General features: G+C 38.5%; 1 protein-coding gene across 1 annotated transcript; it reads right to left on the bottom strand.

Moving 5' to 3' along the window:
- Positions 1-22,210: 22,210 nt before the first annotated feature.
- Positions 22,211-24,670, bottom strand: Pcdhac1 (protocadherin alpha subfamily C, 1). The gene is given in 1 exon segment (XM_038329511.1): positions 22,211-24,670. A coding segment is annotated over 1 exon segment (2,460 nt).
- Between the last annotated feature and the right edge of the window lie 207 nt (positions 24,671-24,877).

Below are 24,877 nucleotides of genomic sequence, written 5' to 3'. Positions count from 1 at the left end.
GTGAATGTACACTCACAAATGCAGTTGTAAGTGGCACATATACAGAGGTCAGAAGACAACTCTCGGTCTCTGTCCTATTCTGTCCCTTTGTGTCTTTCCACTTGGCACACCAGGCTGGGCAGCCCACCAGTCTCTGGAGTTCTCCCCGACTCTGCCTCCCATCTTCCAATAGGAACACTAGGACTACAGACATTCACACTGTGCGTCAGCTTTCACGAGTTCTGGGAATTGAACTCTGCTCCTCACACTTACACGACAAACACTTCCATTCCGGAGCCATCTTCCCACCACTCTGTTTGATCATTCTTTCTTTTTCTTTCTTTCTTTGGTTTTTCAAGACAGGGTTTCTCTATGTATCCCTGACTGTCTTGGAACTCGCTCTGTAGTACAGGCTGACCATGAACTCACAGAGATCCACCTGCCTCTGATCTCCTGAGGACCGGGATTAAAGGTGTGGTGCCACCACTGCCTGATTTGTATAATTAGTCTTAAAAGTAATTTTTTTGGGGGGAAAAAGTCATGTCAAAATAAAATAACAACCCCATTAAAATTTTTATTGACACAAGACCAAACACAACTAATTCAGAGAAAATTATATTTTGGGAATATTTAACCTAAGAGCACATTATAAAGATTTTAAAATTTTTTTTCAACAAAAATTTCACTTTTCCTTTATTATCATTAAAGCAATTTCTAGATTTTTAGTTTTTTTGTTTTTTGAGAAAAAAATCACTTTGCCATTTATTTTTAACATGAGAAAATATAAAAACTATAATTATTTAGAATCTCCACATTCAACCTGTCACTTTTATATGATTTGACTCAAGACAATTCAAGTAATTTTTTTCGATCGACTTATTTGGACTTCCCGAGTATCTGAACTTCCATTATTGTGTCTATAGATATTAATATAAACATAATTTTAGGCAATCATTTTATTTTGGAAACAAGCCAATTATTACAGACAAATTGCGCATAGTTATTAAAACTATGCTGATAAGCTAGCTGGGTGGTGGTGGCACACACCCTTTAGTCCCTTTCTGCACTCAGAAAGCAGAGGCAGATGAATCTCTGTGAGTTCAAAGCCAGCATGGTCTACAGAGTGACTTCCGGGACAGCCAGGATACACAGAGGAACCCTCTCTTGGAAAATAACGGGAGGGGGACTATGCTGACAATTTTTTTTTTGCTTAAATGTAAATGCCTACATTTCCTTAAATTTACTGTATTTAATAATGAATATACTTTAACTTTATAATAACTATACCATATGCTTATGAATTGATTTTAATTATTTTTAAATATGCATGGAAAAACTTTTAAAGAGATACATACAATATATCACTATAATTGTGCTGATCTTGGGATTACAGATGGTTTTTTTCCTCCTAAATGTCTATGATGTAGCTGTGGTACATTTTTAAGGGAAAGTTGCTTTAAGATCATCCTTGCTGGCTCTCTACCTTCTTAGGATAAACCTAAAATCCTGAGGACTGCATTGAAGGATTGTCTAAATCTTATTATTCGATATCTAGCCTCAACTTCCATCTTGTTTGAACACACAGACTATGTCTTGGGCAAATAAAACTATTCAGCAAATTTCATCTTTTCTCATTTTTTTTCAGGCCTATATTTAGGGTTCTCACTGTGACTGAAAATTCCATCATCTAGTCTACCCCCTTGCTTCCCAAACTCCCCCTTCTGAAGGAGACCTCATACATGGGCGGATTTTCCCCACCTAGCCAAGTACGCCAGCAAACACTGTGTACTGAGTATTGTGATGTCTTTTTTCGTTTCCCAGGTTGTATGGATTTACTTCAATTCAGCTTCAATGTGGTTGAATTATTAATTTATGGTTTCCCAGCTTATTATTTTATTTACAATATGCAATATGGTTACATCTCTCCCATATTTCCTCATGCTCAAAAATATCAAATAAATAAATAAATATGGAAAAATTTTATGTCAACCAAAGCCACAATACTACTTTAAGAAAGTTTGGCTAAATGAAAAAATTTAAGTAAAAGCATGTGACTATTTTGTTCAATAATTAAATAGGTCATTATTATTAAATTATTTTTCTTAAATTTTAAAAGAACTATAAATATCCCTATCACGGTTTAGAGAAAATTAAGGTGTCATCTTCAAGGAAAATGTAAATTCAGATATTTTAGGACATACATAAAAGCACTTCGATGTTACATAGATGTTAGTCCGCTGGTGATAGAACTTACGGTAGGGAATATCAAGTAATGGCAACTTAAATTATCACATCAGCCATCCTACTGAAAGCACGTAAATGTTCTGGATAAAATATTGAATCTTAAAAGGACTGGAAGCCTGACAAGACAATGGGGGAACTGCAGGACAAATCTGGGTGATCTAATAATCTTAATGACTTGGGAAACCTATAGGTGACAACAATGCCCAGGCTGGCAAAATGTTCCCACTGCTTGCAATAGTGGTGTGAGGTTATAAGTGTCATCAGCCACTTTCTGATTGGATTAAGGCCTGCTCAACAAGGAAACGCATTACCTGACATTCTATTGGAGCAAAGAACTTGTGGCTAGGAAGGTCATAGGCCGTAGCTCAACCCAGAGAAGCATCTTTTGGCAAGTAGATGTGTGGTAACACAAAGACTCACAGTTCAGAGAATAAGAGTGTGCAGAATACTCTGTCCTAAACGCAACAGTTATTTCACACCCTCTCCACCTAGGGCTTAGGGACCATGGTAAAAGAGGGTGCAGAAAATGCGTAAGAACCATGGGTGGTGGGTGACCACAAAATGGTGTTTTCTGGATACAGCAGGGCAGTTAAACATCTGGATTCACAGCAGCTGAGACAGCAGACATGAGACCTTTGCAGACTCAGAGCAGACAAAATTTCAGCATTGAGAGGGGAGGTGGGTGTGAATTCCCACCCCTAGCTAAGGAACTATTGGCAACTGATAGCTTCTAGGAAAGAGAAAGAAAGAGCTTGCTTTCTTTAAGGGCGTGGCATCTGGTGGGTAGATCACAATCCAGTGAAGGCCACACATCCAAGAGTATATAGGCAACATTAACTGTACTTGGTGTGTTTTTTTTTGAAAGAGGACATAAGCCAGATGTGCTGGTACATGTCTTTAAGCCCAACAGTCAGGAGGCAGAATGTAGTAGGTATATTATTTGTATTTTGATACATTAAATCTTGCCTGAAGACCAGACACAAGCTAAAGCCCCTAGAGGTCAGGCAATGGTGATACACACCTTGAATTTCAGGATTTGGAAACAGAAGCTGATGGATTTCTGTGAGTTTAAGGCCCACCCTGGGCTACACGAAGATCAGTGCAGGAACAAATTCCAGGTGGTGGTGGCTCACACTTTTAATTCCCAGGCCTAGGGAGTCCCATGCCTTTAATCCCAGCACTAGAGGGGAATATAAAATGAGAGGCGAGAGAGAAGCTGTCTAGTTAGTTTGCGGTTGGTCCAACCTTGGTAGAGGTAAGACGTTCTTAGTGGCTTGATTGCTTTGCTTTCTCTGGTTTCAGGTTGAACCCCAATTTCTGTCTCTGGGTTTTTATTATTTGTTCTACAGCAGAGGCAGGTGCATCTCTGTGAGTTTGAGGCTAGCCTGGTTTACAGAGTGAGTTCCAGGACAGCCAGGGCTATGTAGAGAGATCTTGTGTGTGTGTGTGTGTGTGTGTGTGTGTATGTATATATGTATATATGTATATGTATATATGTATATATGTATATATCCTATTATATTATAATATTATATTATATATATAATAGGATATATACATATATACATATATACGTAATAATAGGAACACAGAAAGGAGGGTAGTAAAGGTGGGACCTGGGACAAATTGGAGGAGAGGAAATATTACCAAAATACATTATAGAAAATTCTCAGAGAACTTATTGAAATGAGAAAATAGAAAGACAACAACGCCACAGAGATGTGGAGGAAAGAGAACCGGTGTCCTCTGTGGGCGGCAGCATGAGCTGTACAAGCGCTATGGGTACAAGCTGATGTAGAGGTTCTCAAAAAGCTAAAAGTAGAAGTACCATACAATCCGAGCTGCCCCACTTTCTGGGAAAACACTCAGAAGAGCTCCTGCCCATCCACGCTCATCGCTGCTCGTTCACCATAGCTAGGGAATGAATCAGCTGAACGTCCATCAGCTGATGAATAGATAATGAAAATGTAGAACATATACACGGTGGAACTTTGTTCAGCTATACAGGAAATAAGATTATGAACTTTCAGGAAAATGGATGGAATTAGAAAATATTATACTAAGTGAGGTAATGCAGGCCCGGAAACACCAAATGCTTATCTTTCCCCTTATATGTAATTCTTGGTGTTGAATTCTTTAAGCTTATGTGTTTAATTAAAAAAAATTTGTAGAGTTTGGAAAGCTTAAAAAGGCCCATGAGAGGTAGAGGAGAAAGGTCTTAAGGGGGGGTGCAGAAAACGTATGATATGTGAGAGGGGGCAATACCTGAGGTTTAAGGTCTAAACTGGGATAGGGTGGAGGTAAAATGAGATGGTGGTGGTGGTGGTGGTGGTGGTGGTGGTGGTGGTGGGAGACTGGTTAACCAAATCAAAGGATGCTTGAAAAGCCCCTATAGAAACCCACTACTTTGTAAACTAATATAAAGATATTTTTTAATTATGTTTTAAAGCCACATAGTTTATGGCATTTTGTTTGTAGCAACCCAAATGGACCAAGACAAACTCTTCGAAGAGTTAAAAAGAAAAGTCACTTGTCTCAACTCATTTTACGAGGCCAGTGTAACATTGACAGAAAACTCTGACAGAGCGTTATAAGAATGGAGAGCAACAATCAATTTCTATAAACATAGATTTAAATTTTTTTAAGAAAAGTAGTAAAAAAACTAAAGTCGATGATATAAAGGAGGATAATGTATCGCAACCAGCCTGAATTTACCCTAAGTTTGGTTCGAATTTCAAACAAAGCAATATTGAATTAGTATGTCAATAATAAATCAATCTGAGTTGTTATATAAATAAATAAATAAATAAATAAATAAATAAATAAATGATAAAAAACCATATGACCTCAATTCACAACAGAAAAATATGCGACTCAGTTAAGATCCATTAATGATTTTTAAAATTCTTAGTAAACTAGAAAAACAAAATCTCCTTTATCTGGTAAAGGGCCTTTGAAAAAAACAATCAGACAACATATTTCATAATAAATATTAATTTATTTATTATGAATAATAATAAATAGGAATAAGGTAAAACTACCCATTATCATCATTTCTCTTCAGAATGATGATAGATTTCATTATTAATACCTTAAAGCAAAATATTTGTTTAGAAGATAAATAATAAAACAAGTTAGTATTACTTGGAGATTATATGATAGATGTGTAGAAAACTCTAAATAGGGACTGCAGAGATCACTCAGTGGTTTAAGACTAACTGCTTTTTCAGGGGACCATGGCTTACCACCACCTGTAACTCTAGTTCCAGGGAATTCAAATACTGTGGGCTCCAGGCACATACATCGTAAGACATATGTACAAGCAGAATACCCATCCACCGAAAATTATTTTAAATAAAAGTTAAAAATTTATTTTAAGAATAAAAATCTGAAATAATATAAACTTTAGGCTAAGTTTGACAAACTAAATTTGGCAAAGATGTTAGTACAAAATAATGTGAAAATTAGTTTCATTTCCATATACATATAACAAAAAAGAATTATAAAAAATTTTAGCGACCATGTGAGTATCCCAACAATGTCAGTTATGTAATAAAACGTGTGCAATAGTTCTTCACGCACACTTATGCAAACACAGACAAATACTGAGAAAATAAGCGAAATAATTAAAAGAATTTGCTTTGTGAATAAACTGAATTCCTCACAACTGCTGTTAAACCTAATATCTTTATAGATTAAAAGTCATGAATAAAATATTGTCAGTATGAGCCCAATTGTATATAGGTTCATGTAATACCAATATAACTCAAAGCAAGGCATCTTTGGTAGAAATGTATTAAGCCTATTTTATAGTTTATATAAGAAAAGAGAAAGGCCAAAAATACCCAAATTAATCTCGAAGTGGGAGAACTTATACAACTGCACACCAACACAAATTTAAACCGACTATATTTAACACAGGGTGAGACCGGCACAAGAATAGACAAGAAGAAAAAAACGAATCATAGCAGTGTCTGGAAACAGAACCAACATTGACGGACACTGGCTTATAACAATGTAACCACTAAGAAGTGCATAGTAAAGGGGGGACTCTTTTGAATTACACCTATTAAATACTGTTGAGAATATAGAAAATCCAACTGAGTTGACACTGGAAAAATGGATATTGACTCTCTCGTTATGCCTTACTCTAAAAACAGCACTGGATAATTTAAGATCTAAATGTTCAAGTTAAGACAGGAAATCTTCTGGAACTTACCACCTAAATGTAGCCATTTAGATTTAAGCTTTATTAAAATTTGCCACATTGAGCAAAATAAGTTAAGTAAATGAAAGAATGCGCTTTGTGAAAGAACTGAATCCCTCACTATTGCTCATAAACCCCACATTCGTATAAAGTTAATAAGTACCTGAATAAAATAGTGTCAGTAGAAGTCCATAGATTCAATGTAATGCCAATTATATCAACTTAATCCTATTATTTGGCCAATCAAATTTCAAGTGCTCAGTAACCATACATCTGATAAAAAGCAGAAGGGAAAAATTTCAAAGTATCTGAAAGTTCTGATGAATAGGAATAGTCTTGAGGATGAGAAGGAGTCATAACTTTGAAGCAAGCTACTTTTGCTTTTAAAACAGAAGGGAAGCTGTCAAGAAGGCTCTGTCTACATAAAATGCCCACTGTGTAAACATGAGGACCAGAGTTGAGATCCCAGAACCTATAGAAAAGTCAGGCACAGTGGCAGCAGCACCCATGACAACAACACTGTGACTGTTACAAGAAAATGGGCGCCTCGTCAACTGCTGGGCTTCAAGTTTAGTGAGAGAGTCTGTCTCCAAAACCTAAGTGGAGCACAGTAGACATCCAACTGAAACCTCTGACCTCCATATGTGCACATGCACATACAACACACACATATACACACAGAGACACTAATGATTAAAATGATAGAAGAACTTGTAAGTGGAAAGGAGAGAGAGATCTGTTCATCAAAAGCCAGGAGGTCGTCAAGATGGTTCAGTGATGTGCCAACTTAACACAAGCTAGAGTCATTGGAGAGGAAGGAGCCTCAACTGAGAAAATGTCTCTATAAGATGGGTCTGTAGGCAAGCCTGCAAGTCATTTTCTTAGTGACTGATAGGGGAGGACCCAGTTCATTGTGGGTGGTGACACACGTAGGCTGGTAGTCTCACATTCTTTGAGAACACAGGATGAACAAACCTTGGGTAGTAAGCCAGTAAGCAGCACTCCTCCATGGTTTCTGCATCAGCTCCTGCCTCCAGGTTCCTGCTGTGCTTAAGTTCTTGTCCTGACTTCTTTCAGTGTTGAACAGTGATGTGGAAGAGTAAGTCAAATAAACACTCTCCTCTCAAGTTGCCTTTGGTCATGGTGTTTCATCATAGCAACGATAACCCTAACTAAGACAAGTTTGCAAAGGTACTTGCTACCATGCCTGAGTACCATTCAGTCCCTCAAAAACCCATATGATGGAAAGAGAACCAACTCATGCAAATTGTTCTCTGACTTCCCCACACATGCTGTGGTGCAGGCACACTCCCACCAATCAATCAATAATCAATGTAAACAAACATCTTGAAGAAAAAAGGAAGGAATTAAAAAGCAATGGATATTTCTATATACTACTCTGGAATAATGTTGAGTTTATATTTAAAAGTGGAAAATATCAAGTGAAGAATGCACACTATATGGAAAGGACATTATACTACTTTAAATATATCTTGTCCATAAATTTATTTTGGAGATATGTAAATATTTTATATAATTAGAAAATAGAATGTAAAAAGCAATCCCTAAAATTGAAAGCAACTTGAAATAAATGAGCCTAATTTTTATATATAATTGGTAGCTTGGCTGTCTCTGAAAAAACACTTTAAAATTCAAAGATGCAAAGATACTTTAAAACAGTAAAAACTAGTAACTTCCCTGTGTGACTATTGCTATCTGATCTTAAAAGTAACAAGAATAGTAAAAAAGATTGACAATCATAGTGGCCATATCATTAATGAAGTGATAGCATTCTTTTCTAAGTCCATTGTTTGAATGGTGTATGGTAACAAATGATTAATCTTGTTGATGTAACTGAAATTTTAAATTTTGGGTTTAGGATAAATATAAGATTGATGAAGTTAAATAAATACCTCAGAATGATTAACTTGAGTTAGAGAGATTAATATGAACTTTTATGTTTCATCTTTTTAAATATTAATGTTTAACTACTACTGTTTTGTTCTTGTTTTGTTTTGTTTGAGACAGATTTTCTCTGCATAGCCTTGGAACTTGTTCTGTAATCTAGGCTGGCCTCAAACTCACAGAAATCTCTCTGCCTCCCAAGTGTTAGGGTTAAAGGTGTACACCACCAAGACTGGCTAAAAATTAAAATCTCTTAACTCAGTAACTAACAATGCCTTTAAAAGATTACAATTACAATAAACACATATGTTTTCTGGATTATATTTTTAAACATCTAAAAATATAAAAAGAATTGAAGGAATATTGGAGAATAACTGATTAAAGGTTTAGAAAAGGTAACACAGCATGGCTTATGAAACTGACTCTACAATTTCTTCAAAATGAAAGGTTTAAAAGGAACTATACATAGGTATGGACTCAGTATCCCACCAAAACAGAATCCCACTTAACAAAACTCAAATTGCACATTAAAAACTAAAATTATTTCTGGGTAGTGGTTGTGTATGCTTTTAATCCCAGTTGTCAGGGAAGCAGAGGCAGACAAGTCTCTTAGCTCAAAACCAGCCTAGTCTACAGATCAAGTTCCAGGACAACCAACTGATGTGGGATGTTCTTCTGTATATGTGTTGTTTTTTATTGGTTAATGAATAAAGCTCTTTTGGTCAATGGCTTAGCAGAGTAAAGCCAGGTGGGAAATCTGAACAGAGATAGAGAGAGAGATTAGACAGAGTTAAGGAGACTCCAGGTAGCTGCCAAAGGAGAAGGACACTGGAACTTTACCAATAGGCCATAGCCTCATGGTGATACACAGATTAATAGAAATGGGTTAATTCAAGATGTAAGAACCAGCTAGAAATATGCCTAAGTCATTGGCCAAACAGTGTTGTAATTAATATAGGTTCTCTGTGATTATTAGGGTCTGGGTGGGCGGGAAACAAATGAGCAATCTCCTTTTACAAAATGATGCTCAACATGGGACAACATACATCCACATAAAGCCTCAGAAAGCTTTAAAAAAAAGGACTTCTATTAGGGTCCTCATTGTTGTCTAGGTTCCTATATAGATCTAACCTATGTAGGAAGTAGAAAAATACAAGATCTCCTGAGTAAATTTGGAGCATGGGGACCATGGAAGACGGTTGAAGTGGAGGGGAGAGACAGGGAGGGGAGCAGAGAAAAATGTAGAGCTCAATAAAATCAATCAATCAATAAAGTGCAAAAAAGGGCTTCTAGACCCACAAAAATGAGGGTCAATGGGAACTTCTTGGTAGCCTCATTTTGTTCCAGATAGGCTCTGCTTTCAGGCCACAAACAGAGGTGCAGCTCCTGTAAGAAATAGTTTCCTGATTTGTACTGGCAGTGTGAACAGCTCTGGCTTGTTCAGCATGTCCAGCTATGGAACACTTAAACGGAGTTTGTGAACATAGCTTAATGGCAACATAGACACACTGCAGCCCTGGAGCTGTGGTAGTAAGCATGGCTTGCAGAGGCAGTGAATGTCCTCTGCCGTATTGAAAGACTGAGAGAGGTAGAGCCAGAACCCAGTGCTGCTGCAACCACACTGTTTATCATTTTAAAATGCTCCTTGTCAGAAAAGGATTTCACATATGCAATAAAGGCATATTCATACAAAAATAAAACTCTGAATGGATCACAGTGTTTTAAAAAAAGGGGGGGGCCTTGGGAGAGAGGGGGAAAAGTATAGACAAGAGTACAGAGAGTCATAGAGTAAAATAGTAACGATAATAAAATAAATATTAAAAAGCAATAGAGTTTTAAAAATAAGCCATGTAAAGATGGAAAATACACAGAGAGTCTGGATTATGTATCTTACTGTGTTTTCCTTAAAATTTTTACCGTGAGTATGCTAAGTGCAGAGAGATATTTCATTGTACAGGCTGTTAAGATAAGCCAACATATATATTTAAAATTTAAAATTTTGACTTCAAAAATTGAGACTAAGGATATGTTACGTTTGAAAAGATGTTTTGCTTTTCTTTCCACAGAGGACGAGAACAGAGGATGGAAGGATGTGGATTCCTTCCAGGCTAATGTTTGATGGAACAAGACCTCCCAAAAGGTCTCTGTGAACCCTAAAAATACTTTGCCCAACACAGCAGGAAGCAATTTGGCAAAAAAGTATGCCCAAATTCCCAAAATGATTGTTTACAAATGATTGTTTTCATTTAAAGGGGAATATGATATAAAGATGAATACTTCACATTGGTATGGATTTTGGTCTACTGATACAAACTTAAGGTCGATTTTGTTACACTGTGTATATGTATTTCTGCTCTTTTTTAAGGTCTTGTGTTTTTGCAGCTCATTTAAAAATATAATGTATAGTTAAGAAATACAGATTAATAGATAGCCATCTATAATAATCAAACTTTATATTAGTTAGGTTTTCTAAATGTACAGAGATATAGTTCAGATGGATAAGTATTCAAACCTTTCAAGGACCTACAGAATATGGCATTTAAAATGCTTTAATAACTTAGACTTTTCTCAATAGTGAGACATGTCTGTTTCTGGAAGCACAAATTACTTCAGAGATAATGATGGGCATTGAAGAAACTCATTATGGGATTTGCCTTCAATGTGACAAGGTTAGCCATTTGGGCAAGAAACTGCTCTTGCCTGGACTAGTTGATGGTATGCTGTATGAAATGGACATGCAGAACCCACAGAAAAGTGACTACTAAACTTTCCTTCAGGGTTCCTGCTTTATGAAAGAGTCTGTCAGAAATTCTGCAGGATACAGAAGAAAGTGACTAACAAACTGTCAATATAGGTGAGACAGTCTTTAAATTTTCTGCTTCACAGAGAAGTCTACTGATGAGCTTTTAGGCTAAAGATGGATGTCCCAATGTTGCAGAGGAACTTTGGGTGACTGTCCAGGCAGCAAGATGTCTCTGTCAATTCTAGAGTATTGAAGTTGCTTACAATGCACTTCTTGTTTACTGAGGTAGTATTATATCCTTCTGGGGTCTTTGAAAGAGTTGAAGAATAGATAATTATAATTATAGTTTTCCTTAGCTATGATAAAAGACAAATTGGGTGTAAAACATTAGATTCACAAAAATAGAATAGATGATAGAGTATTTCTTTAATTTGCCAGATGTAAGTGATCTAAATATTGTAACTGTAATTCTTGCTTGATATCTGTTTTGTTATATGTATTTTACTATGTTAAAGTTAAAACCTTCATTTTTATTTAGACAGAAAGAGGGAAATGATGTGGAATATCTCTTTATATATGTGTTGCTTTTATTGGTTAATGAATAAAGCTGTTTTAGTCAACAGCTTATCAGAGTGAAGCCAGGCAGGAAATCTGAACAGAGATAGAGTGAGTAAGCAAAGTCAAGGAAACTCCGTGTAGCTGCTGAAGGAAAAAGATGCTAGAACTTTACCAGTAAGCCACAGCCTCATGGTGATACACATATTAATAGAAATGGATTAGTTAAAGATGTAAGAACTAGCTAGGAATATGCCTAAGTCATTGGCCAAACAGTGTTAATAGTAATATAGTTTCTGTGTGATTATTCAGGTCTGAGTGGTCAGAAAATGAATGAGCAATCTCCTTTTACAACCAACACTATGCAGAAAATCTCTGTCTCAAGGAAAATTAGTAATTGAGTCATATTAAATATATCCCTCTAAGAGTTTGTCCAACATTTAAAACCCCTTTTGGGGGTAGGGCACTGGGAAATCAATCATTGTGTTTGTTTTTGGTTTATTTGATTTTACATCACTGGGGACTGAACCTATATTTCACTCATTCCAATCAGGGACTCTCTACCATTGAGCTATATGACAAACTTTTTGAGACAGAACCTCACTAAACCGCCCAGGCTTCAACTTACTCCTTAGCCCAGGAAAACCTTGAACTTGTAATCCTTGTTTAGCCTCTCATGCACCTGTGGTTAAAAATCTCTGCTACCAAGGTAGTCTCATTATTTTGAAAACTACTAAAGAAATGGAAGAATAAAGAATTTATGTCACCTTTCTATATTAATTAGGGTTTCTATTGCTGTACTAAATTACCATGACCAAAGCACTTTGGGGTGAAAAGGGTTTGACTTCATCTTACACTTCAAGGTAACAGTCCATCCCTGAGGGAAGTCAGAGCAGGAACTCAAACAGGACAGAAAGTTGGAGGCAAGAGCTGATGTAGAGGTCATAGAGAAATACTCCTCAAACTTGTTCCTCAGGGCTTGCTCAGTCTACTTTCTTAAAGAAGCCAGGACAACCAGCCAAGGGGTGGCACTGCCCACCATGAGCTGGGTCCTCTCACATCAATCATCAGTCAAGAAAATGGCATATTGGTGGCATTTTCTCAGTTGAGTTTCCCTCTTCCCACATGACTCTAGCTTGTGTCAAATTGACATAAAAACTAGCCAGCACACCTTGTTACATGAACTGTACCTCAGAATAAACAAATGGTTGGTGAGAGATGTTTCGCTTCATAGAAATTCTTATTAATGAATAAAAAGGAATAGCAACATTCCATCTGTGATTCTCAAAGTGTATCTTTGTGTGTGTTCGGTATCTTTAACTTCAAAGTTAAGTTCAAATTTCTGCCAGAGCATTGTCTTTCTCACTGTGTTTGCATTTTCACTGGTGATACAAAAGCACAAGTGGGTAAAACTTGCCACCACAGAGGGAGTCAAGTCAGTGTCTTCAAGCTCTACCAACAGTCATTACACTCAGTATCACACATTTGCAGTAAGAAAGTACAAATAAGGATGTCTTTGGTGAAGCACAGCATATTATTAATTTTACTAAACACCAACCATTAAGTGCACATATTTTAAATATTTTATGTAAGGAAACCAACCTGAAAAATTGCTTAAGATACTTTTGCTGCATACTGCAGAATGTCATTGCCTCAAGAAACGTCAATTGTTTCAGGGTGATCTGGGTGTTTCTCTACAGAATAACATTTTTACTAACAAGAAATACTGACAAACTGTAAGTATCTGGCTGATGTTCTCTTTAAAATGAATGAAATGAGCTAGTCTCCATTAAAAAAAACAACTAGCAATATTTACTCTGAATGAGAAAACTTAAGATTTTGCATGAGTGAACATTGGGGAAACTATGGGGGCTGGAGAGATGGCTCAGTAGTTAAGAACACTGGGACTGTTCTTCCAGAGGACCTGGGTTTGAGTCTCAGTACCCACAGCAGTTCCCAACTGTCTGTAACTTTAGTTCCAGGGAGTCTGATGCCCAATTCTGGCCTCTGAAGACACCAGGCATATATGAATAGACTTATTCCAGGTAAAACACCCATACACATAAATTTTAAAAAGTAGATAAATCTTTTAAATTTTTGAAGATTCCATCTTCATAACATGAAAGGCTTTCTTATGAGGTCACTGATAATATGAAAGAATGTGGTTTTTTATACTGCATACTAAAATATGTCCATACTTGAATGACTTGCATTCCCCAGTGAACCAAACTGCCAAAAAGTAATGTTTCCCAAATTAGCAATAAGCATGAAATTTAAATTACACATTAGAGCTAAGATGGTTCAGTCAGTAAAATGCCTGCCATGCAAGCACAGAGGATTGAGTGTAGATCCCCAGTCCCTATATGAAAAGGTATATTTGGCAGCACATGCCTATTACCCTAGCACAGGAGAGCAGAGATAGGCAGATCTTGCTGGCCATTCTGGATAAATCAACGAGTGTCAAGAACAGTGAGAGACTATATCTAAAAAATAAAGATGGAGAGCAATCAAGAAAAGATACCCAAACTTGACCTTGGACCTCCATGAACATATGTCCACCCACACAAGAACACATACAATGTACATACACTCACACACTCACAGTAAATGACTTTAGTACTCTGCTCTTCTCAATAGACAGGTCAACCAGACAAAAACAACAGAGAAATGTTCGGATTAAATAATGTCATAAACCAAAAGAACTTAGTAGACATCTACAGAAAATCCATCTCATCATAAAAGAATATACTTTCTTCTTAGCAGCTCTTGGAACTTCCTCCAGAATTGATCAAACTCTAAGCAACAGATGAAAGAAATTTGAAATAATATTCTGCATCCTATCTGAACACCATGGATTATAGTTGGTTATCAATAACAGCAGAAAATTTATATAAACTAATAACTCATAGAAATCAAGAAGGAAATTAAAAGCCTTTTTAAAATCGAAAACAAAAACAGAACACACCCAAACCCATGGGAGACAATGAAGGTGGTTCTAAGAGGTAAATTTATAGCACTAAATATCCACATCAAAAAACTGAAGAGATCAAATAATTAGGTACTTAACAACACACCTGAAAGCTCTAGAATAACAAGAAGAAATAAAAACCAAAAAGAGTAGATGGCAAGAAAGAATCAATCTTGGGGCTGAAATCAATGAAACGAAAAAAAAATTAACAAGAACGACAAATCCTTGGTCAAATTAACTACAAGATAGAGAGAAAAGATTCAAATTAATTAGAAACAAAGAGGGAATTACAAAAGGACATTGAGGAAACTTAGAGAATCACAGGACACTTTTAAAAAATATGTACTCTAATAAGTTGGAAAACCTAGAAATGAATGGATTTCTTGACCTATATGACTTACCAAAGTTAAACCAACATTAAGTAATCAATTTAAACACACCTATAACTCCTGGTGAAATAGAAGAAGTGATTAAAGTATTACAAGCAAAAAGAAAAAACAAAAACAAAAATAACAACCCTAGGGCCAGATTGATTCAGCACAGAATTCTACTAGACCTCCAAAGAAGAATTAATGCAATGCTCCTCAAATTATTCCACAAATCAGAAACTGAAGGAACATTTCCTAATTCTTTTTACAAAGCCCTTATTATCCTGATACCAAAACCACACAAGACCTAAAAACAAAGATAAGCATATAAGCCAAGCAGTGGTGGCACATGCCTTTAACCCCAGCACTCAGGAAGCAGAGGTAGACAGATCTCTGTAAATTCAAGGTCAGTCTGATCTACAGAGAGAGTACCAGGACAGTCAGGGCTACACAGAGAAAATCTGCCTTAAAAAACAAAACAAAATAATAAAAAACAAAAAAATCCCACAAAATTATAGACCCACATCCCTACAAACAGAGATACAAATATTCTCAATAAAATACTTGCGAATTGAATCCACGAACACATAAAAAAGATTACCCACCATGATCAAGTTGTCTTATCCAAGAAATGCAGGAATAGTTCAACATACATTCATCAAAAAACATAATTCATCACATAAACACACTGAAAGAAAAATATCACATGAACATATCTCATTAGATACAGAAAAGGCCTCTGACAAAATCCAACACCCCTTCATTATAAAAATTCTGGGGGTTGGAGAGATGGCTCAGCAGTTAAGAGCATTGCCTGCTCTTTCAAAGGTCCTGAGTTCAATTCCCAGCAACCACATGGTGGCTCACAACCATCTGTAATGAGGTCTGGTGCCCTCTTCTGGCCTGCAGGCATATACACAGACAGAATATTGTATACATAATAAATAAATAAATATTTTTAAAAAATTTTGGAGAGACTAGGGATATAAGAAATATACCTTTATATAATAAAGGCAGTTTGCAGCAAGTCCATAGCCAACATCAACTTAAGTGGAGAGAAAAGCATCTCTACTAAAATCAGGAACAAGGCAATGATGTCCACTCTCTGTACATATTCAATATAGTACTTGAAGTCTTAGTTAGAACAATAAGGCAACTGCAGAAGATCAAGAAACTACAAATAAGAAAGGAAGAAGTCAAAGTATCTTTATTTGCAGATGTTATGATGGAATACATAACTGACCCTTAAAACTTCACCAGATAACTCCTATAGTTGATAAATACTTCCAGCAAAGTAGCAGAATACAAAATGAACACACAAAAATCAGTAGCTCTCCTATAAACGAATGAAAAACAGATCGAGAAATAAATCAGGAAAGCAATACTTTAACAAAAGCCTCAAAAAAATACCTTGGGATAATGCTAACTAAGCAAAGATCTTAAGCCATTGAAGAAGAAATCAGAAGACAAAAAGAGCTCCCAAATTTATCAATCAGCAGGAAACCATAGTGAAAACGATCATTCCATCAAAGACAATCTACAGACTCAAGGCGATTCCCATCCAAATTCTAACATAATTCATCACAGAAATTGGATAAATAATCTTCAACTTCATATAGAAATTCTTTTATTTTGTTTTTATTTTGTTTGTTTTTTGAGACAAGATTTCTTTGTGTGTAGTTCTGGCTGTACTGGAACTCATTCTGTAGGTCAAGCTGACCTCAAACTCACAGAGATCTGCCTGCTTCTGCCTCATGAGTGCTGGAATTAAAGGCATCTACCATCACTGCCTGGTGTCATATGGAAACATTTTTTAAGGACATCTAAGACAATCCTGAATAATAAAAGAACTGATGCTATACTACAGATCTATAGTAATAAGAACAATATAGTATTGGTGTAAAGACAGATACATTGTGATGCGTGGAATCAAATTAAATACTCAGACATAAGTCCACACAATATGAACACCTGATATTTTTTAAACAAAGAAACAAAAATATACACTAGAAAAAAAGGTAACATCTTCAATAATTGATCCTGTTCAAACTGGATGTCAGCATGCAGAAGAATGCAAATAGATTCACATCTACCACCCTGCACAAAACTCAGTTCCAAATGGATCAAGGACCTCAAGATAAGACCAAACACACTGACTCTGACAGAGAGAAAGTGGGGAATAGATCTGAACTCATTGGCATGGGAAAGGACTTTCTGAACAAGACACTGATAATGTAGGCACTAATATGAATAATTAATAAACAGGACCTCATGAAGCTGAAAAGCTTCTGTGTGGCAAAGGAAAGCATCATTTGGGAAAACAGAGACCTACAGAATGGGAAAAGTTCTCTACCGATTATACATCTGACCAAGGGTTAGTGTCTAAAATATATAAAGAACTAAAACAGAAATAGCATCAAGAAAACAAATAACCCAATGAAAAATGGGGCAAAGAACTAAGCAGAGAGTTATCAAAGAATGAAACACAAATGTTTGAGAAACAAAGAAAAGCTCAACCTCCTTAGCCATCAGGAAAATTCAAATTAAAACAACTTTGAGATTTCATCTTACTCCAGTCAGAAAGGCCAGATCAATAAAACAAATGACAGCGCATACCAGCAAGGATGTGAGGTAAAGGGAATACTTACTCATTTATGACAGGAGTATAGACTTATACAGTCACTATGGAAATTGGTGTGACAATTCCTCAGGAAGATGGGAATAGATCTACCTCAAGATCCAACCATATCACTCTTGGGCATATATAAACCCAAAGGACTCTCTTTATCTTACTACTGAGATACTTGTTCATCTATATTCATTGCTGCTCTATAGCAGAAACTGGAAACAGTCCAAATGTCCATTAACTAATGAATGGATAATGAAAATGTGGAATATTACTCAGCTATTAAGAAAGATGAAATTATGAAATTCACAGACAAATGGATAGAGGTAGGAAAAAAAATCATCCCAAGTCAGGTAACCCAGACCCAAAAGTACAAATATTATGTTTTCTCTTATATTAAAATGTTAGCTTTTAAGCTTTTGATATGTGGTGTTATGTGTGCTTACATGCATATAACCACTGAGGTTAGGGGACCTAATAAGGGAGTAGGAGCAAATAAGATGTCCCATGGTAGAATAATCACAATATGTTGTTATAGAAAGACAAAGGGAAAACTAGAATAGGGAAATTAAATAGGGAGGGGGATGGGAGAGAATGATAAAAGAGGGAACTGGGGGAAGAACAATTAACACTAAAAGCAATTTGAAAAACTATATGGACACCTACTACTATAGAAGCTCACTAAAATGTATAGATATATTAATAGGAATCTATATGGAGTTACCAAATAATAGGAGAGAAAATTCCCCAACTAGATACCTTACGCCACCAAGTAATACCTCTGGTTCCAAGAATGGGTTATATCTTGTTGAGTCATTAGCCAAAGGAGCCCTATGGAAACTTCTAAACATTACAGGCTATTGCCAGGGCTATTGATTACTCTCTGTAACCTGATGGCAAGGCCATGTTGCTGAAGACAATACTTATCTATGTCATACAACATGGAGAAGTTAAGTTGGTGCCTATCTAGAAGCTTTTACTGGAGGAGAAAAGTAATCATCACTATCACCAACCTACAATCCCTGGAAGCTACAACAGCAACCTGCCTGAAGATATTCTCATGCAATAGTGGCACAAATATCATGGAAGTAACCAGCCACTTTTTTTTTTTACTGGATTTAAGGCCCATCCCATGACATGGAACCCATACCTGACACACTACTAATATTTCCAAGAACCTGAGACTAGATAAGTCATGAGCAAAGAGGAAAACCTATAATATTATTATGCAAAAAGGAACACAGCAATAAAAATGACTGCTAGGGACATTGCTACACCCATAGATCAGAGCCTCACTCAAACCACATCAAAGAATTTTCTTCTTGAAGTAGATGAGAATTAACCCAGAGACCCGCAACCGGACAAAGTGCAGAGAGTGAGAGACTGAAGCACTCAAACGTCTCCCTTCAAGACTCAGAGATCTGTGTGGAAAATTATAATAGTCAGAGCTCTAAGGAAACAGTGTCTTCTAGACACAGCACGACGACTGCACATATAAACTCAAAGATTGACAAACGCACAAGTTCAAGCCATATGAGGTCCCAGCACTGAGGGAGGTGAGGGAGTGAAGGTGGAGTCCAATCCCAAACCATCTTCAATTGATATCCACTGGCCACAGGAAAACTCAGTTTTCTTCAACGGAGTCTCACTGGTATTTTGGACTTTTTATTTCATTTTGCTTTGTTTGGTTTTTTAATTTTTGTTTCTTGAGAGTATTTTTTGCTTTTTTTTTTTGAAAGAGAGGAGAAAAAACAAAGTCAGAGTAAGAAAGTGGGGAACATTTGAGAGGGATTGAGAGGGGATTTGCTGTTTTGTTTTTCAAAATAGGGAGGGTTTCTCTGTATAGCCCTGGCTGTCCTGAAACTCTCTCTGTAGACCAGGCTGGCCTTGAACTCACATAGATCCACCCGCCTCTACCTCCTGAATACTAGGAATAAAGGCAAAAGCCAGAACACCTGGCTGGAAAATTTTTTTCAATAAAAACTTTCAATAAAAAAGAGCCACGTGGTAAAATAAAACAAAAACAAAAAAAGACACAAAAAACCACCCAGGGAACAAAACAAATGATCCCCTTCATCCTTTAGCATGTAGTGCTTTTTTGTTTGTTTTAATTACTCTTATCAACAAATTCTTTATAACCCATAACACTGTAGTCAAGAGCTTGACCTATGGTGAATATTTATTTGATGTTCTTACAAATGTTAATATTTCTGATATGCATTTGAGCAACATAATCAAGACCTTTTAGCAATTAGTCAGTTCTGGATGCGACTCGTATAAGTGAATATTATTGTTTCCCTTTCACTGCAAATCTGAAGGCAACAGCAACAACAAAATCAATAGATCACTAACATATCACATATTGTCAATACTTTCCCACTCACATATCACGTATTGCTTTTCTTGTCTGTCCACTCAAGCTATAATGCCATCTTTCTTTTAAAATTATTTCTCTTTATTTTTTGAGATTATGATATAGTTATATCATCTACCCCTTCCCTTTACTCCCTCCCAGACCTTACAGATGCCCCTCCTAGATCTCTTTCAAATTCATGGCCTGTTTTTCTTTGTTTGTATATATTTACCTACAGAAGTTCTCCATTTAATAAAAAGTACCATTATACTATCTCTATACATAAATACATAACACAACAATAACTTGCTTGGTCTGTATAATGGTGCTAGCATGTATGTTTTCAGGAACAATCTTTGGTATTGGATAACCAATTGGTGGTCTTCCTGGGGAAGACTCTCCCACTCTCAGAATTCCTTAGTTGCCTGTCATTCTTTGTGTTGGATTGAGGCCCCAAGAGACTACCGCCTTTTATGCATGTTAGCATGTTTATTTGTGTCATTTTGTTCAGATCTTATTTATGCAACCATATTGGTGAGACTTTACGGATACAGCTTTTGACATTCCCGGGGCAAACTCTCTGATCCTCTGGCTCTAACCATCTCTCTCCTTCTCTTCCACAAGGATCCCTGAGCTTTAGAAACAGGAGATGTGTTGTAGATGTTTCCATTGGGACTGGGCTACACAACTCTGCTCATTTCCACAGAAGAAAAATCAACCAAGAATTTTATCCAGCTATGATGCCTATGAACCACAACAATGACCAGCCTGGCATGAAAACCATAAGGGTGCAATAGTGGTCCACATTCCTTGGCAGTAACCAACAGCCCTCTAATTGGACTTAAGACTTGTTCACCAAGAGGGAAATCATGCCTGGTACTGGAAACTTAACTACTCAGGGCTGTTGAGCCATGGAGCCTGGAGGAGAACTTACAACTGCCACTTTACTAAGTCAGAATAATCCCTGACTACATTCTAAATATTTATCCTTATGCCCTCAGGTAAGTGTGGCTCTCTCCCTTCAACAAGGAAACTTTTCTTTGCAACAGAAGGAAACCATTAAAGAAAACTGTCACTAATCAAAACGTTAATTTTCTTTTTTAAAAAACCTAGCCGAGGGTTGAAATTTATCCACTAGGGGTACCTTCTTTGATACCAACTTAAGAAATTAGACTACCTCAAAAAAGAAAAGAACAGGGACATGAGGTGCATTATTTGTTGCACAGCAGGTCAATTTTGTTTGCCTGTTATACAGTTTCAATAAGAGAGATGCAGATGAAATCTACATTAGACCGGATTTCTTAAGCTGACAATTTTTGGTATTATAACAGTCAACATATTACAAACAAACTAAAATGAGAAAGCAACTTAGAACTCAACAAAATATAAACAGGTGATTCCAGATATCCCTGCCACTTTATCTTTCACATAAGATCAAACTGTGAATGAGGGGCATTTTTCTTCTCTGCTACTATTTTTAGGTTTTGTTGTTGTTGTTGTTGCTGTTGTTGTTGTTTCTCTGTGTAGCCCTGGCTGTCCTGAAACCCACTCTGTTCCAGGCTGGCCTCGATCTCACAGAGATGCGTCTGCCTCTGCCTCCCGAATGCTGGGATTAAAGGCGCCATCACCACTCAGCTAGCTTTGTTTTTCACTAGTGGGAAGTGATGCATGCATGTGAATCTGCAGGTGTATGCACCCATGCTCCACATGTGAAAACCAGAGGAGGACGGGGGAGGGGTCTTCTATCACTCAACCCTTTACTGAATTAAGACAGGGCTTTTGCTGAACCAGAGCTCACAGTTGGGCTTGTTTAGTTAGCCCTGCAGTGTCCAGGGTCAGCCTGTCTCTGCCAGCCAACACAGGTACAGTCACGCCCAGTTTGCAGGCTTGCCCAGTGTTTTACGTGGATAGTGAAGAAATAAACTATAAGAGCTGGTAAAATGGCTCAGCAGATCAAGGTGCTTGGCAACTGGAGTTCAGTACCCAGAACCCACATGATAGAAAGAGAAGGCCAGCTCCTCTGATATCCATGGGCACACCATGTTTCACGCACGTGCATGCACACACAATCAGTCAGCCTTTAAAAACTAACTTATAAAAAAATTAACGAAGTTCTTTGAGGTCTAGAACAATATTCTAATGCATACTCCCAGAATTCTTGACATATTGAGACGTATTCAAATGATTTACTATAAATCAAAGAAAAGTGCCTCTAAGAAAGAGTCTAGGACACAGTTAGCAGCTATCTCCTTGTCAGAGGAGTCAAACACCCTAGAATGCGCTTACCACGGCACTGACATTTGTATGATCCCCTTTCCTAGTCAGAATCTGAGCACAGGATATTGCCAAATTCAGTCCTACACCGATGGCCAAATTTCTCGGGTCATCAGCATTGTATTTCCCATGCAAGAGCAAGCTGTTACTGCCAGAGCCAAGTCCCAGAGGGATTTGATAGAGATATGTCTGAGAAAGTCTGTCAACTGTAGTGACATCTATCGTGGCTGATGTCACCCAAGGACTAGAAGCCATTGTCCTCTCATGTCTCGTATTTTCTGGAGAATGACAACCGTTCTGAGAGCAACAATCTGGGCTCTGGCACAACTTGATGCACACCAAGAAGAGCAAGCACCCCAGAAATAAAAAGGAAGTGCAGACCAGGGCTATTACCAAATACAAGTTCCGGGAAGAAAGCGGGGCTCTGGGTTCCCAGATATCTTCAAAGTCTGGAAGGACCTGGAGAGCTGAGTTGCTCAATAGCACGCCCAGAGTGGCAGAGGAGGAAAGTGGTGGCTCTCCGTGGTCCTGAACCACTATCACCACCCTCTGTTCAACCATGTCTGTGGGAAAAACTAACCGTGCAGTCCGAAGCTCTCCCACATTGACTGAAATGCTGAAAAGACTAGAGTCAGAAGCCCGAGAAATGTGGTAGGAGAGCCACGCGTTGGAACCACTGTCTGCATCCTCTGCTACCACTTTTGTGACCAGGTGTCCAGCTCGAGCGGAGAGGGGCACTCTTTCCACCGGGATAGAGCCATTTCTAGGCAAGGGGAACAAGATGTTTGGCGCATGGTCATTCCTGTCCACCACAAACAAGTTCACAGTCACCGTTGAACTTCTGGGAGGAATGCCACCATCTCAGTCTTCCACGTGGAAACGAAGCCCCCTGAGCTGTTCAAAGTCAAAGGAAATGCTGGTGGTGATAACACTGCTAGTTGGTTCCACTGCCACCAAGCTGGAGGAAACTGGCATCCCTTCAGGAATGACGTCCAATAGCTCATAAAAGACAAGGCCGTTCTCCCCCAGGTCTGGGTCCTGAGCAAACACACGGCCTAACGAAACTCCGGGGCTATTGTTTTCAACCACAAAAAGTTCCTGTTGTGGTTGAGGAAATCTTGGTGTGTTGTCGTTCACATCGGCAATCGACACAATGAGTGTCTTTCGGGTGCTTAGTGGGGGCGAGCCACCATCTGAAGCAGTGATGAGGACCTGGTATTCATTTGCTTGCTCCCGATCCAGGGGCCCATCAGTCAGCAATCTGTAGTAGCTGTCAAAGGAAGCTTTCAACTGAAAGGGTCCTTCGCTGGACATGCTACAAGTGACCTTACCATTGGAATCCAGGTCCTTATCCTTTTTACCAAGGAGAGCAATCACTGTGCCAGGAGCTGCGTCCTCGGGTACCGGGCTGGAGAAAGTCATGAAGTCCACTTGGGGGGCATGATCGTTCACATCAGTCACCTCTACAAGCAGCTTAGTAGTGCTAGCTAAACTAAAGGCACCTTTGTCTCTTGCTTCAACATATGCTTCCAACAACGTGTCCGGCGGACCTAGCGAAGCAGCTACCTGAACCTCCCCACTTTTAGGATGTATGTGAAAGAGGTGCCTCAGCTCTGCTGGTGTGCTATTGCTTAAGGAGTACCAGACATCCCCATTGGATCCTTCATCCGGATCCGAGGCTTGAACGTGGAATAATACAGTCCCATTGGGGACAGTCTCTGGAACCTTGGCACTGTACACAGAATACTCAAATACAGGCACATTGTCGTTGGTATCCACCACAGTGATGGTGACTTGAGCATCTCCAGAGCGTGCAGGCAGGCCACCATCCTGAGCAGTGAGCACCAGTAGGTGGGTGTCCCGCTGCTCTCGATCCAGGACTTTCTCCAGCACCAACTCCGGATATTTGCTGCCATCGACCCGCGATCCCATGTCCAGGCGAAAGTGCTGACTAGAGCTTAGGCTGTAACTTAGCGCCCCGTTGCTTCCCTCATCAGCATCTTGGGCACTGGGGAGAGTGAACCGGGCTCCTGGTGTCAGGAACTCCGGGATGTGCAGGAGCACGTCTCCAGCAGGGAAGAGGGGTGAGTTGTCATTGGTGTCCAAGAGGTGAACACGTATCTTATGTAGCTCCAGCGGGTCATCGAACATTAGCTCGTATGTCAAGATGCAAGCAGCTTTGGCCCCGCACAGCCGCTCACGGTCCGCTGGCTCTTGAACCACCAAGCTACCACTGACTAAATCCACCCTGAAGTAGGGCTCGCTGTAGCTGGAAAGGAAGCGAAAGTTCCGCAAGGACAGAACAGTTGCTGACAGCTTCAAGTCCGAGGCGATGTTGCCTACAGCGACTCCGGGTTCTGTCTCCTCCAACACCGAGTACACCAGCTGTCCCGACGTAGCCCCACAAGAGACCCACCAACACAGAACTGCCATCCCCCAGCACAACATCCTCCTTTTCGGCGTCCACGCTCCTGCTGCGGCGACCTGGGACTATGCTCCGAACTTCCGAAGAGAAGGAGCCTCGAAAAGCTCGAACTGCTCCGCCCGCTAGCACTGCAAGCTTGAAGTGCCCGGGTTGGACTGCAGGGTGTGCCGGGTGAGGAGGAGCGCAGCGCCGCCTAGGGGTGCAGACGTAAACTGCCCGGATGGGTACGC

The sequence above is a fragment of the Arvicola amphibius genome, chromosome 5, assembly GCF_903992535.2.
Source record: "Arvicola amphibius chromosome 5, mArvAmp1.2, whole genome shotgun sequence".
Classification (NCBI taxonomy): domain Eukaryota; kingdom Metazoa; phylum Chordata; class Mammalia; order Rodentia; family Cricetidae; genus Arvicola; species Arvicola amphibius.
Note: the sequence above shows the minus strand (reverse complement) of the source record. Positions and strands in the feature narration are given on the sequence as shown.